The sequence below is a fragment of the Molossus molossus genome, unplaced genomic scaffold (genome assembly GCF_014108415.1).
Source record: "Molossus molossus isolate mMolMol1 unplaced genomic scaffold, mMolMol1.p scaffold_m16_p_22, whole genome shotgun sequence".
NCBI classification, from domain to species: Eukaryota; Metazoa; Chordata; class Mammalia; order Chiroptera; family Molossidae; genus Molossus; species Molossus molossus.
This window is the reverse complement of record NW_023425358.1, coordinates 28,096,943-28,111,607: the sequence shown is the minus strand read 5'-3', so window position 1 is coordinate 28,111,607 and position 14,665 is coordinate 28,096,943. Positions and strand designations below refer to the sequence as shown.

Genomic DNA, 14,665 nt, shown 5'->3' with positions numbered 1-14,665 from the left:
TACCCCACTGGTTTCAGACCTCATTATTGATGAACCAGACAGTCATTCGCCTGCCTTTGGCAGCACCCGGCTTGGGGGGCTTGGGGCTGGAGGGGGGGTTAGACAAATGAAAACACCCAGGCTTGTTACCAGGGGATGTTACACATTTGACAGTCTCCAGAGCGACATCTCCAGGGACCCGTATGCACTGCAGGAGTCACTGGGGTGGGGAGGAGCAGAGAGGGTCTTAGAGGGACCAGAGGCGCTTCCGCTGTTCAACAAAGACCACATCTCTGATACGAGCCAGCCCGCAGCCTGGACTACCGCTGGGACTTGGTGGCACCCATGTAAACTCGGCCTTGAACGTACAGGACCTGTGTCCTCTCGTGTGTCCACAAAGGTCTTGGGAGGTAGAGGGCACAGCTCACTGGTCCCTTCCACAGATGGGACGAGACAAATATGGCTCAGAGAGGTTGAGGTCTGGGTAAAAACCACACAGCAAAGCAAAAGCAGACTGACTCGTGCCTCCCTCCCTCGGGCCAGCAGTGAGGAGCTGGGGGTGTGACGTCAGACAGTTGACACCACAGAGTTCCCGGGGCAAGGGACTTAGAGCGGATCTGAACTCAGGTTCCCACGTTGCCACTTCCTAACTGTGTGGCTTTGGGAGAGTCACTTAACCTCTCTGAACCTCAGTTTTCTCATCGGCAAACTTGAAGTCATATCTCTTCCATATGGGGTGGTTGGGGATATGCAATAATTAGGACGACCTTTTGTAGACGCGAAAGGGACAGACAGACAAACAAGGGGAGAGTCAACCCCGATGTAGCCTGCGGCTGTGACCACCAGGTCAGACGGGACCCTCTCCTCTAGCTATGAGTGAATCGGAACATTTCAGAGAGCTGCCCCCTTGGGAAGGACGAGGTGCAAGAAAGGAAAAGAGAGGTGCTTGCTGGGAGGTGAAGAAAGAGAAGGTGATGGTCGACCCTCGCTGGGTCTGGTCCACACACAGTTAAGCTCCGTCGTGCATTCTGAGACACTTCCTCACCAGCCACGGTGCCCTGAGTCCCCGAGGTTCAATTTTGCCCAAACCCTTGGCCCCGTGGGAACCGCCCACAGCTGTCCCCTTCTCTGGAAAGATGCCCGTGCTGCTGAGCACCGGCCGGTGGAAAACGCCACCTGTGTCCCCCTCCCCAAAAGTCCTCTGGAAGGTCCTCGCAGCACAGCAGAGGTTGGGAGACCGGGTTCAAGTCTTGGCTGCACAATTCCTATTATGCCTCCCAGCCTCGGCTTCCTCACCTGGAAAATGGGCATGACTGTCTCACCTGCCTCCCAGAGGAACCGTCGCAAAGGTAGACATAAACTTAAAATGCAAGCAGTGCGAAGGTGGAGGATGCTTTTAAGTCAGTGAAAGCCACCCAGTCGCCCTGGTCATGGTGTTTGTAGCAACCCACTTGGTGGCCCCCACTGACCCTCATGAAAAATGCGACTGGGAGCAACTGGCTTAGGTTTTTCTCACCTTCCTGGGATGGTTTCCTAACAGGGCAGGTCTGTCAAGATGTTGCAAAAAAGAAAGAAAGAAAGGAAAAAGAAAAATGTGGTCCCCCCACACCAGGTGGTGAGGTACAAGATTGCCTATTGGTCCTCGAAGGCTTGACGTCCCCCAGGGGCTGAGCCCTTCGCAGAACAGTTGGCAGCTCATCCATATCTAGGAGACAGACCCGGAGCGCTCACCCGACTCAGTTCCCTGATTCCAAGAACACACTCACGGGACATAAATGGCTGTCACAAATGTGGGGTTATGATCGTGTGGTCCAGTCCTGCCTCTGAGCTAGAGTTACTTAAACCTTTCACAGTTTCCTCATCTATTAAAAGAAAATAAGCCTCTTCTCCAAAAGCCTCGTTGTTAAGACAAAAGCAAAGCCATGTTTGAACCCCTGATCCCAGTGCCTGGCGCAGGGACAGAACTCAGCACAGGTTAGTAGGCATCAGGATGACAACAGCCCCGATTCTGGCTCCGCCCTTACGCACGCGGAACCTTGAGCGGGTGACAGGAACTTGCTGGGCCTCCATTTCCTCTAAATCTGCAACACGGACAATAATGAGACCTGCCTCTAAGACGTATGTCATGAGGACTCAATGTAAGTAAACACCTTAGACCGCAACAGGCAAGTGGTAAGCACCGTGAGGGTGGATGCTAATGAGAGTAGCGGCAGGCGTATGAACAGTGGAAATAGAAAAGTTATAGCAACAACAGTAGTGGTGATGGTCAATAGTAGTAACGGTGTGGTTCTACGCCCAGACTAGGCAGTGGATGAGTTGGGACCTGGAGCCCTGGCCCCGGCTTCCTCTGCCTTCAGTTTTCTCCCATCCTACATGGTGGTTGCAGCCCATATGGCTGGCTCCACCCCACTCATGGTTGCCTGACTTCTGGGGACCTTGGATGCCCCCCAACTCTGGTCCTCAGAGTGCCCTCCACACTAGACCTTTCCTCACCTTCTCTCTTTCAAAGGCAAAGATGAAAGAAGGTGTCAGGTGGGCCCAGAGGTTTTCCAAGAGCCCCGGTCCCAAGACTTTCCTGAGCTCTCTGTTAAAGACAACAGCAAAGTCACTGTCATTGATCACCTGTTCAATCATCCCTTCCGATTGACCACTGATCTACTGAGCATCTGTGAGGGGTCCACTCTGACATTGGTCTCAGGATCCAACAAATGAGGAACAGTCTGTGCCTTCTTAAGAGGCCAACAGAGAGGTGAAAACTGTAGAAAACAAGAATGAACGCAGAGATGCTGAGATGGGGTTGATGGTACAGGCAGGAACAGGAATTAGGGTTAGGGTTAGGTTAGGGCAAAGAAGCAACAACTGATTGAGAAACTAAAGGTAAGCTGGAGTGAGCCCAAGGAAGCAGGAAATGAAGCTAGAGTCGAGGACCGAGACAGAATTTCTGGACAAAAGATGAGGGTCTGGAGATGACAGGACCCGGAGCATGAAGGGTCTTCTGTGTCATGGTTCCTCCCAACCTCCATTGCAGGAATTTTATATGCACAGCTCCTTAAAAAATCAAGGACGGGTGCATCACATCAAGGGGCATATTTGCATATATGAATATGCAAGTCCGGGGTCATGTCTTATTACAATCCTACTTGGTGAGCTAAAGATAACCTGAAGCCCTCTTGCTAGGTCTGAGCTAAAATCCAAATGGGAGGTCCCAAGGAGATGATGTAGGGACCCTTCCCAGCCTCACTCATGCTCCTTATCTCCACTCGACCATCTCATTCAAGGCATTAGGGAGACAGAGAGAAAAATAAAGTACTCCTCCTGAACTCCGAACTCACAGTCTGGTAGTCGAAAGAATGCTGCAACACAGTGAGATAGCGATGTAATTAGGGCTGAGGTTGAGTCGGTGAGCACCAGCATCTCCTCAGTTGTTAAAATATTCCAATGTTTGCACATCAGTTGCTGAATAGACCCTGTCACCACCTCACACCTCAGTCAACAAAGCCATGTCTTTTCTCCCCTGCTACTTTCTGGACCTTCTCGCAATCCAGTGACTAGAGAGTGATACCTGACAGCCCTTCAGTACCAAGGCCAGCTACCTTCAGAAGAAGCAGCGCCCACACTCAACCAATTGCTGAATAGTTTGAATATCACCCCCGATTGGGATGGAAGTAGATACAATGTGTAGTAGGACCACCGAAGGAGGACCAGACAATGTTGTCTTGGTGTCTGAGAGGGCTTTATAATAAAGGAACATTTAAACTGGGCTTTAAAGAATGAGTAGGAGTTCACCAAATTGAGATGGATGATGATAGAGGGAGGGGCAAATACTGCTATGTGCCAGTTACTGTCACAAACATTATACAGATATTTCCCCTCCCCCCATTTGATCCACAGAATAGTTCCTTGAGGTAGATGCAGTTATTATCGCTACTTTTCAGATGGAAAAACTGAGACTCAGAGAGATGAAGTGACTTAGGCAGGTGGCCCAATTGGGCGGAAAGGGAGCTGGTATGAATCAGGGCTTGTCCCTTGGAAACCTACTTGGAAGCCGGAGCAACGAATGAATGACACAGAGGTTGGTGGCCCCAAGGTTTTGCCAAGCCCTTTCCCGGTGGCATTTAATTGGAGAGGGAGTCAGGAAGGGGGCTGATCAGGACTGACCAAGAAGAGCAGGTTCCATCTCTCCTTCTTCTGCCCCCAGCTTGGGCCAACAGTTGCCACAAACTTCTTGCCAACAAAAACCTGCACAGATACCACAACGAGAAACAAAAAGGAAGAAAAGCAGAACTTGGGGTCCATAAAAGAGGGTCTCGTGAAACTTGTCTACAAAGAGAGGCAATAGAGGGTGGTGATGAGGACTTTCATGCAGATCTGGATGCTCTGAAGTTCTTGACCTTGTCTCCCCGCGAGACCCTGGGTAGCAGCAATAACTAATGCTTACTGAGCACCTACTATGTGCCAGGTGCTAGGCTGAACTCTATACATGCGTCATCTCATTGATTTCTTCTACTACCCTTCAGGGAGCTTCCACTAAAACCCCCTTTACTGTGAGGAAATGATAGCCTAGAAAATTTAAGTAAAAGGCAGCTATTCGATGGAGAAGTTAAGGTTCAAACCCAGAAGCCTGACTGCAGAGACCACATAACTGCATGAACTCCCTCATGTCATTTACTTCTCTGGGCCTCAGAGTCCTCATTCGGTAGTTGTGAAGATGGAATGAGATAAGGTGTCCATTCGTTTACAAAATACACGCCACCTACCTACTGTGTGCCAGGCGCTGGGTGAAGAGCCGTGAACAGGACAAGCTGCATGAGGTCCCTGCCTTCATGCAGCTTCAGTTCTGCATGAAAAACAGCCCAGTGCTTGGGCTGTAACACTCCGTGTGCAATAGTTGCTGGGGTTAGTATTTGTCCTCAGAGTGGTTTTATTAAACTTACTCCAAATACACACAGGCATGATGTGTTTTGGAGTATCTCTTGCTTCGAAGAGTTTAATGATATCCAAGGTCTCTGGTGAGTTCCAGAACGGCCCTCGGAGCAAGGCAGGAGGGCGATATGCTTCTTATTTTGTACACAGGGAAATGGAGGTCAGGGGACAGTATATGTGTGCCCTGGCCTTCGGATCCCTGACCCAGCTCTTGCAAACTCTTGGAAAGCCTTCAAGCTCTCCCTCAATGGGAAGGCTAAACATCCAACATCCTTCGTTGCAGTTTAGAGAAGAGAGGAACTAGAATGCAGAAGAAGGGTAGCATAAGACTTGGGGATTTGTGGGACCAGTGGTTTGTTTTTTTATTCAAAGTGCATGACGTTGTCAACTCTTACTTTTGCCAAGTCAGGACAAACCCCCTCCCCCACACACACACACAAAAAAAAGCCCAATTTTCTATCACAAGAGTAACATCTTACCACCAGAGCAGGTAGGACCAGCATGGTCTCGGGAGAAAGGATGAGCCTTTAAATCAAATGCATTTAGCTGGATGAAAAACTCCTTACATTGCACTTATTTCTCTCGTTTCAATTTGGGCTGGTGAAAAAATTGTCTAAATGGATCCATGCTGAGATTTTTGAGAACCTTTGGGCTGAGAGCCAGCAAAAGGGGCTTCAGTGAAGTGGAGAAGCTGAAGTCACCAGTAGCCTTTAGCCTCCTGCTGGAGGGAAAGACATCAGAGGCGGCCGGACCACCTCCCTGGGCCCAAGGTCAAATGCAGCGCACAGCCCCATGGGATGGCTCCCGCCCTGAAGGACTTTGTCATCTCCCCATAATCCCCAGCAGACCTCTGTCTTTCTTTATCCCCAGCTCCTCTCAGATGAACTCCCAACAGGTCAATGAATCCATTCTTTTGCTGTCTTCCTAATTAGTTTGCAAAGAAAGATGAACAACAGCAAGCAAAATAAACTCAATGTCTTTGTGCAACAGAAAGATTTTTTTAAAAAGACATAACCAGAACCCTCTAGCTAAAAGCTCCGCCATGCAGCTCTAGATTCACATGAGAATTTCCAGTCCCCCCATATGGCAGAAAAGGAAAAAAAATTTATAGCCATCTCTCTCCATGGGGCCATTCAAAGCTCAGTAAATGGACTTGTTCGGTTTAATTGGAATTCTTTTCTTGATTGTATTTTCGTAACCTATTAGGCTGTGCTGCCTCTTGATCTCAGAATTCAGCTGAAATTAAATTTTAAAGTGTAAGTGAGAGGTTGTCTTTTCCCCCCATTCTTGATTAAATAATGATTTGAGACAGAAACAATAAATAAGAGCAACGGCTCTCCCGAAGGGCTGAGCGGGACTCCCCGGGAAACACCCGGAGCCGGAGTTCGTGGTGGGGGTGTTTAATTACTTATTAGAAAAACTCGAGTGTTAACGCTGAGTAGATTAAGGAACAAGGAGAAGAAGCCAGTTTATGAGGGCAAAAGAGGACAAAAAAAAAAAAAATGGAGCTTCACCTTGGAGGGGGGTGGAGAAGCAAAGGGGAAATACTTGTTTACTTTCTCCCAGTGGCCAGGAGTTTGTGAAAAGCAGTTTGTCCTTTAAAAATAAAACCTGAGATTGGCAATCCTGACCCGAAAGGGAGAGCTTGTAATAGCTCTGAGGTCTGGATATGGCTTAATGGCTTCGGTCTCCTGGTTCCTTTCATTGACAAAGGCCAAGAGAGAATAAAAGGGTCGAGATGGGGCGTCTGGAGCAATCCATTCTAGTTCTGCAAGGGCGGGATGAACAATGCAGGATGTGCTGGGTCTGTTGCTTTCGGAGTGATCGGGGTACCAGCAAACACAACAGAGGGTCACAGACTCAGATGGGTCAGAGACCAGGCAGCTCATAGATACAAGCAACGAGGACCTCGGGGGGCCTGGGGCCCTGAGTCACAGCCCATCAGAAATGGACAGCTGCCAGGACTCTCAAGTTGATGATTGCCAAGCAGAAACGTGGACCCAGTGTTGCAAGATCTTATTTTTCCAACACAAACCAAAACGGGGTTGTTAAGTGAAACCACCCCCTTCTACGACGTTGTCAAGTTAATTCAGATCGATTGTCTAACATACCAAGTGGGCGTGTCTAAAACAAAGCATCACTTTCCAGGGGCGATTTGGGGGTTTGAAGCTGATTCTGTCCATTTACATCCCTTCACCCTCCCCACTTCGGGGCTCATGGTCACCTTCCAGCTTCCAGACAATGTCCACTGGCCACCAAAACCAGTTGGCTTGGCCATGAGGCAGTCTAGAGAAACTAGACAGCTGACAGCTGGGGTGCAGCCCCTCCCCAGCCTGCTGCCCCCGAGCAGCAGGGAACACTGGTGTATAAATACCGCAGCCCTGTCCTAGGCTAACAAAGTCCGTTCTGCGCCGGCTCCTGTGTCCAAGTGCCCCCTGTGGCGGCTGGTCTGCAACACATCTTCCATTGGGTCCTTCTCTCCCTCATTTCATCCCCCCCCCCCCCCCAGACTTGCCCTCTGGATAAACTACCAGCATGTAAATTCCTGTCTCCGTTTCTGGGAGAATCCATAGACAGATCAGTGCTATTTCACCTGGCAATTAAGCAGATCTTACAGGGGCTAAATTTTCATGCCAAGACCCAAAGTGGGGCCTTTGTGAAGACATGAAAGGGGGAGCAAGGCTGAGATGGAGGAAGGGGTCACAGTGGACCAGAGAAGAGAGCCCCTGTGTGGGGGGTTCCTGTCTTAAATGGGGGTCCCTGGCACCCTGAGGACATCGTTACTGGGCAACGGTGGGTCTAGGTGACTCCTGGCGAGTATCTTGAGCACCGTTTTGCAACCAAGCTGGGAAGAGAGGGGCAGAGAGCAGGTGCAGGCCTAGAAGATAAATTCCCAGAGGATGGAGAAGAGCCGTCAAAGATGAATTTTGAGAGGCCTATTATGTAAATGAAGAGACAGGGCAGAGCAGGGGGGAGCTGTCCCGTTCTGTCAGTGTTGCATGGGCCCCTCTTTGCATCTTACATGTTGGAGTGGCTGCCTACCTAGGAAGGAAACCCTCGGAGATTAGAGGCAAGAGACGTCCATGACTTGGTCTCCTGTGCGTCCTCATAGCTGCCGCCCCCTCCCCCAACACACACGTTCCGTCTCTGGCTCCCTTCAATTGTATCTTTCCGCCTCTTCATGTGGGGTGAGCAGAAAGCTCTGGAGAAGGTGGAGTCTGAGGCTAAGAGGCCATTAAACTATCCAGACATCTCTAATGAATATATTAAAATGCTCCAGTCCCCTGGAAATACAGACAGAGCCCATCAAGAGGTATAAAGACAGAACCAAATAGATTTCAACGGAAAGAAGCAGGGATGGATGTCTGCAAGGCATCACTTCCCCCTCCCCCCAGCCCGCCCCCGCCCCCCACCCCAAGGCAATGCTCCAATCTAAGCAGGTCAAATAGAATGGGAAGAATTGTCTGTTCGGTACAGCCAGGGTGTTATATCATGCTGGCCTGCTCTGTGCTTGGAGGTGAACCCCCCACCCCCATTCACCGGGTCAGTTGTGAATACTGACCTAGGGATGCGTCCGCTCAGAAAACGGTTTTTTCTTTCTTCTTCTTTTTTTTCCCCTAATTTGTCTAGCCAGAGGAGGGGGTCCCTTCTTATAATTTCTGACCCAGGAGGAGCACCTGTTTATATCCAGTCACTGTGTGGGACCAGCAGTCCTGTTGTGGGAAAAGGGCCAGACCTAGTTTATCTGTGAACCTGACCTTCAGAATAGCAGAGGACAGAAAAGGCGGTAAGGGGACCCAGCAGATGGAGCCCCTGGTGCCTTCTCGAAGGGCCCGGGGTCTGAGGGTGGGCAGAAGGAAGAATACGGAGTATTCCTTCTCTCTACCACAGACCTGGACCTGAAACTCAATTCTAGAGGCTCTCCAGCTCTTACACCCGGCCCTGAGCTGGTCTCAAGGCCCAAACCTTCGACCAAGGGTCCACCTACTTTCCTAGAACTATCTCAGATATAATGGCAGCCGGTCCCTCCTGAAGAATCCATCCAATTCCTAAAGCTGGCCGCTACCCAGTTGGACCCCACCAGGACCTGATCACCAAGCCATCTCGACCAATGAATGTAGTTAGGATGGGCCCCGGCATCCAAGCTCAGGCTTCCAAGAGCCTGTGCAGCAGCTTTGTTCATTTGGCAAGATTGACTGAGCACCTACTCGGTGCCACGTACTGGTGGGTACTTGGGTATAACACATATACAGCCTCTGCCTTCAAGAAGCTCCCACCCGGGCAGAGACAGGCAATAAAACAAGCATTTACCCTACTGAGTAAGAGTGCTGTGGCACACAGAAGCCACTCATTTTTGAATGAGTGAATGAATGGTCGAATGAATGAAGTACAGAGTTTTGAGCTATCCTGGCCTGGGAATCAGGGAAGGCTTTCCGGGGGAAGTGATATGTAAACTTGAGAATGAATAAATTTAGTCATGTGAAGTGGGAAAGAAGGGAAGAGTGTTCTAGGCAGAGGAAATGGCATGTGCAAATGGCCTGGGGTTGAGAAAGCAAGATGTGGTGGCAGAACCAAGAAAATTCTCTCTAACCAATCAGCTGAAGGTTGTGGGGGTCAAGGTGGGGGGATACAGAAGAGATGGGGCTTGGTGAAGTACACAGGGTGGGGTTGCAAAGAACATTGTCATCCATGTCAAAGAATTTAGATTTATCCCAAGAAATGGGACTTTTAAACAAGCAGGAGAGGTTGGTATTTTCAGGCACCAGGGTCAACCCAATGAGAATATTTCAGTAGTACCTTTATCTCTGTTTTCTGGTGATGATGGAAAAGCATGAAAACATATAGAATTCTCAGCTAGCTCTAAGCACACACGTTACATGTGGATATTGGTTATGGTCTCGTGGAGACATTCTGAAAGTGTCCTTGTGAGCTCGGGGTGTGGGGTTGAGAAGGTGGAGAAGAACAAGTCCCCTTCCATATCCACCGGCCCTGAGGGGCCTCACACTTGCGAAATCTTTGCCCATGGGGACCCAGGATGTGCCAGGACGAATAATTTGAAATTAGTAGTCAAGGCAAGGAACAAGCACCCGGCGAGAGAAAGACTCAGCCTGGGTGCCCCCAGGTAGCAAGCCATGAGATAATGGAAGCCATTGTTTTCACAGGCTCCTTCACCTGAGCCTGGTTTCCTTCAGGAATGGCTTGCCTGGTCCACTTGTGATATCCGGGCACCAAACATTCACCATCTCTGAGGCCAGGATGCTCTGAGCCCATTCCTGGACCACGCCCAAGCCTGAGCGCTCAGGTCCCAGGGTCTAGCTGCCTGGCATGGTGCTTTCTTATTCCTGCCTGAGGCGGTGGGAATACACATTACCTTTCCTACCTCCGGAGGTGGGAAGGATATGACATCTGAATTGCGAATAAGAAGACAAAAAGAATCTAGAAAGCTCCACCTGAGCAACCTTATTTTGAAGTCCCTGCTCCCGAGGCATAGCTAGCCAGGACCCCAAGCAGGTAAAGTAGCAGCAGTGCTGGGTAGAACTTGCTAAAGCGGGACCCTTGTCTGTGCGCAAAGCCTCCTGGGAGAATCCGCAAGGAAGTCCTGCCTCCCAGTCCAGCAGCTGTCGGAGTTATCTCTGTTATTCTCCCGGTCCGGTGTTTCTGTTTCTCACCCTCATGACCGACAGCTGAGAAGGCAGAAATGTTCCTTAAGAAAAGCCAAAAGTCCCCCCCTTTTGGCCCACAATACTTGAGAAAAAGTGGGGAGAAGGCAGGCCATTGATGATGAGACCTACACTAATCATTTGTGGGGCCCGGGTAAGACCCTAAAGAAAGCCCACATACGTCTAAATGTTTCTAAATCAAGCCAGCAGACTTAAAGGAAATGTGTGCTCCTAGCTTGGCAAGTGTACTTTCAACATTATCTGAAAAGTCAGATTTAAGTTTAGCATCTCAGCCCCTTCTGAGTACCAGGCCACAACAAGGCAGCGCGGGGAAACCCTGCCCTGAGGACCTGGCCCCTCCCTTTCACGCCCCACTTTTTACTCCAGCTGACCCACGATGGGCCCCCCACACGGGCACATGGACACCTCAGCCTGAACATCCAAGGTCTGTCCAAAGAGCCCCCCCTTGGAGCTAGGAGAATGCACACTTGATGCATGATCTATCCCCGGGAGATAGAGAGATCTAGGGGCGAGCCTGCAGAGACCCTGGAGGGGGCACAGGGGCCATTTGAACAGAATTCTGGGATCTCAGGCACCCAGAGGGTGGTCTCAGGGAGGTGCCTTGCAGGTAATGCCCTCTGGATCCCATGGGGATGGTTGTGGGTGGAGAGGCCCAGGGCAGGGGTTCCTCTTGCCACAGCTAAATAAACATGGTCCTGTTGGCGGGGGCCAGACTGGAACCCAGAGTCATCCCAGCCATGAGACGCGTCTGAACATTTGAAGAAAACCACACGCCACCGCCTGCCCGAGGGCGGCTCTCATCACCTCCTTCCCTCCTGTACCTGTCCTAGGTCAACCCCAAGCAGGATTCTGGGAACCCCTCCTCATTCCCCGCCACCCCAAAGCCCAATCTTCAGCACACCCTCCCTGGGTCGCCTTGACCTTGACATTGAGACAGATGTTTGCATCTGGCCCCCCGTCTGCATTGTCAGCAAGGGTTTCTTGATCCAACTTGGGCACGAAGGTTAGTGTTGATGGCTTGAGGTCCCCTGAAGAAGGAAACCGAACAGCACTGACCCATCCCCTGTCCAGAACATGGACAAACCAGAACTGCAAGTCCAGGGCCAAGTGTGAGGGTGTGCAGAAAGGTGTGTGTTTTTTCTTGTCATTTGCGACTCTAATGATGGACTCACGTTGCCCGCTCTTCCCTTTCTCTTACACCTTACCTACCTACTAAAGGAGGAGTTCTTGCTTGGTAAGTGGATAAAATCCGCAAAGACATGAGAGAATTTATTAGAAGCCACTCGAGAGCCTTAGCCACCTTCTCCAGGGGGAAAAGGACGCACACAGATATCCGTAGAGAGCTTTTTGTTTGTTTGTTTTCAGTCAGACTATTTGACTTCCATTTTTTTTGTCCCCTCCCCCTTACTTTTCCCCTTTAATTGAAAACTACTACAATGTCATTTTGTGACTTTGCTTTATATATACATTATATATATATATATTTTTAAAGCTCATCTTTATTTCTTTTCCCCATGTGATATTATTTGTTTAGGGTTCTATTCAGGCAACTTTTTTTATTTTTAAAAAATTGTCCGATTCATTGAGAATTTGGTTGAAGTTTAAAATTTTGGCTTTATCTCCCCCCCACTTTTTTTTTTTAAGTTTTAAGATATATGTTTGTTTGTTTTATCAGGCCCGTGGCCCCATTTCTTTGTCTCCTTCCCCTTCCTTTATTTTTATTATTGATTTAGGTTACGGGTGTTTACACACACCCCCTTTCTATTAAGTTGCCTCTTTGGTTTGAGTTAATTCATTAGAAGTTAAATTTTGTATAATTTTATTTTTCTTTTGTTCAATCTGGATCGCATGCTTTTTCTCTGCATGATTCCTCAATCCTCCCTATTCTAGCAGGGGGTAAAAAAAAAATCTCCTTTCTGTGGTATTCTTTCAGGAATTTGTGCTTTTGTTTTTTGGCGTCTCTTTCCTCTCCTCTCTCTTTCCTTTCGTTACAGTGCATCATGACGGTAAACATTTCTAGGTTATTTAGACACAGCCCACAGGCCCACGCTCAGCAGGGTCCAACGGGTGTTTTTGCTTTCAGATCACTGGGTCGGGGTCTGCTGCTGACCTCTTTACCAAAACAGCCAGCCCGCTCACCACCTCGCGAGGACGCTCCCAGGAGTATGACTCAGGCAATGACACCTCCTCGCCACCCTCCACGCAAATCAGCTCAAGCAGGTCTCGGGGGCAGGAGAACGAAAGCCCCAGTGGGGAGCTCAGCAAGAGCCAGGACCTCAACAGCGGCAACACCTCTGATTCAGGGAACTCCTTCACCACCTCCTCACCCCAGAACAAGGGGACCGCTCTGGAGAATCTCTCCCCCACCAGCAGGGGCAGAGAGTCAAGGTCAGTGCACGTGGGCAGGAGGAGGGGGTCCCACCTTAGCTCCACCACCTCAGTCTCTCACCCTTGCCCTGCCCCGTCCACCGGGCTCTGACCCAGGAGTCTTATTTGCAAGAGGGAGAAAACTTGAACTGGCATAATTTTTGGAGAAAAAAAAAAAAAAAACCAAGGCAATTTAGCTTCAGGTGCAGCTGGATCCAGGTGCTCAAAAACATAGCCTTGGGAATCTGTCTTTCCTGTTGCATCTCTCAGCTCTGCTTCCTTCTCTGTCGGCTTCATGCTCAAGCAGACTCTCCCCAACATCGACAAATACGCCTAACATTCTATCAGTTTAGCCAGCAATGGAAGGGAAATGCCTCTTCCCCCCAAGTTTCAGCTAAACGTCAGAACAAGTGCTCACGGGTTCTACTTCACCAACTGGGGTCATTTGCCCACCCTAGACCAATCACTTCGGCCCAGGGATGCTGTTCTTGGCTAGAATTTGTCACATGCCACGATTAGGGCTAATGACTAGTCTTCCCATGTGCACTGAAGGAAAAGCCAATGTCATGGTATCAGGAGGAGGGAAGAAGGCTGGACCAGAAAAAAAAGATGTTGTTTGAACCAATAATCTCAGGAGAAAGTCTAACATCAAATTCACTGTCATTTAAAGTCACCGTCATTAAAAAATACACCACGTGTATTTACCCAAGTGCATTGAAAATGTATGCCCATACAAAAACCTGCAAGGCATGTTTTTATAGCAGCTTTCTCCATAATTGCCAAAATTTGGAAGCAACCAAGATGCCCTTCAGTAGGTGAATAGATAAATAAACTGTGGCACATTCCAGACAGTGGAATATTACTCAGCACTAAAAAGAAATGAGCTAGCAAGCCATGAAAGAAGCCGATCTTAAAAGGCTACGTACCTATGATTCCAACCGTAGGCCATTCTGAAAAAGGCAAAGCTATGGAGACAGAATAGAGACCAGTGGTCACTGGGGCTGTGCAGGGAGGTGGGGGGAGGGAAGGAGAGAAGGAGGGAAGGAGGGACAGGCAGAGCACAGAGGATTTTTAGGGCAATGAAACTGCTCTGTACCAGACGATGATGGCAGATACATTGTATACTTGTCAAACCCCATAGAATGGACGCCACCCAGAGTGAACCCTCATGTAAACTGGACTTGGGGTGGCAGTGATGTGTCAGTGTCAGTTCATCAGTTGTAACAAATGTACCGCTCTGGGGCGGGGGTGGGGGGATGTCGATAGTCGGGGAGGCTGCACGTGTGAGAAGTTGTGTATATATATCACCCCATAGGACAACTTTAGGTAAAAGGAGATCAAGCTGTCATAGAACACTGAGCCTTCTCAACCTTTTGCCCATTTAACGTAGTACTTGCTGGACGCAGTTTCCCTGCAGAAAACGCTTAGGAGACAGCTGTGATTCTGTTTCATCACCTCCTTCCTCTGTCACTCAAGAAACCACAGAAAATGCGAATCACCAAGGATAAGGTCTCAATCATGGCTGCTCCAGTCCGCTGACCACTTACTCTGCACCATTCATTCGGGGACTTCGCCCAAAGCTAGCTCCCAGGCACCTCCACACGCCAGCCACTGGTTTGGTGCTGGAGGTGCCAAAATGGTGTGGTCCTGCCGCTCAGGACCGTGGGATCCGTGGGGTCGGCGCAGAGATGCGGGAGGCGTGGGAAGAGACTGGC

General features: G+C 49.5%; 1 protein-coding gene across 1 annotated transcript in view; it reads left to right on the top strand.

Annotated features, from left to right (window-relative positions):
- Nucleotides 1-14,665, top strand: part of SRRM4 (serine/arginine repetitive matrix 4) — a 140,509-nt gene that overhangs the window by 114,405 nt on the left and 11,439 nt on the right. The window contains exon 9 of the mRNA XM_036277054.1: nucleotides 12,667-12,971. Coding sequence (XP_036132947.1) covers nucleotides 12,667-12,971 — 305 coding nt within the window. The remainder of the gene's footprint in view (nucleotides 1-12,666; nucleotides 12,972-14,665) is intronic.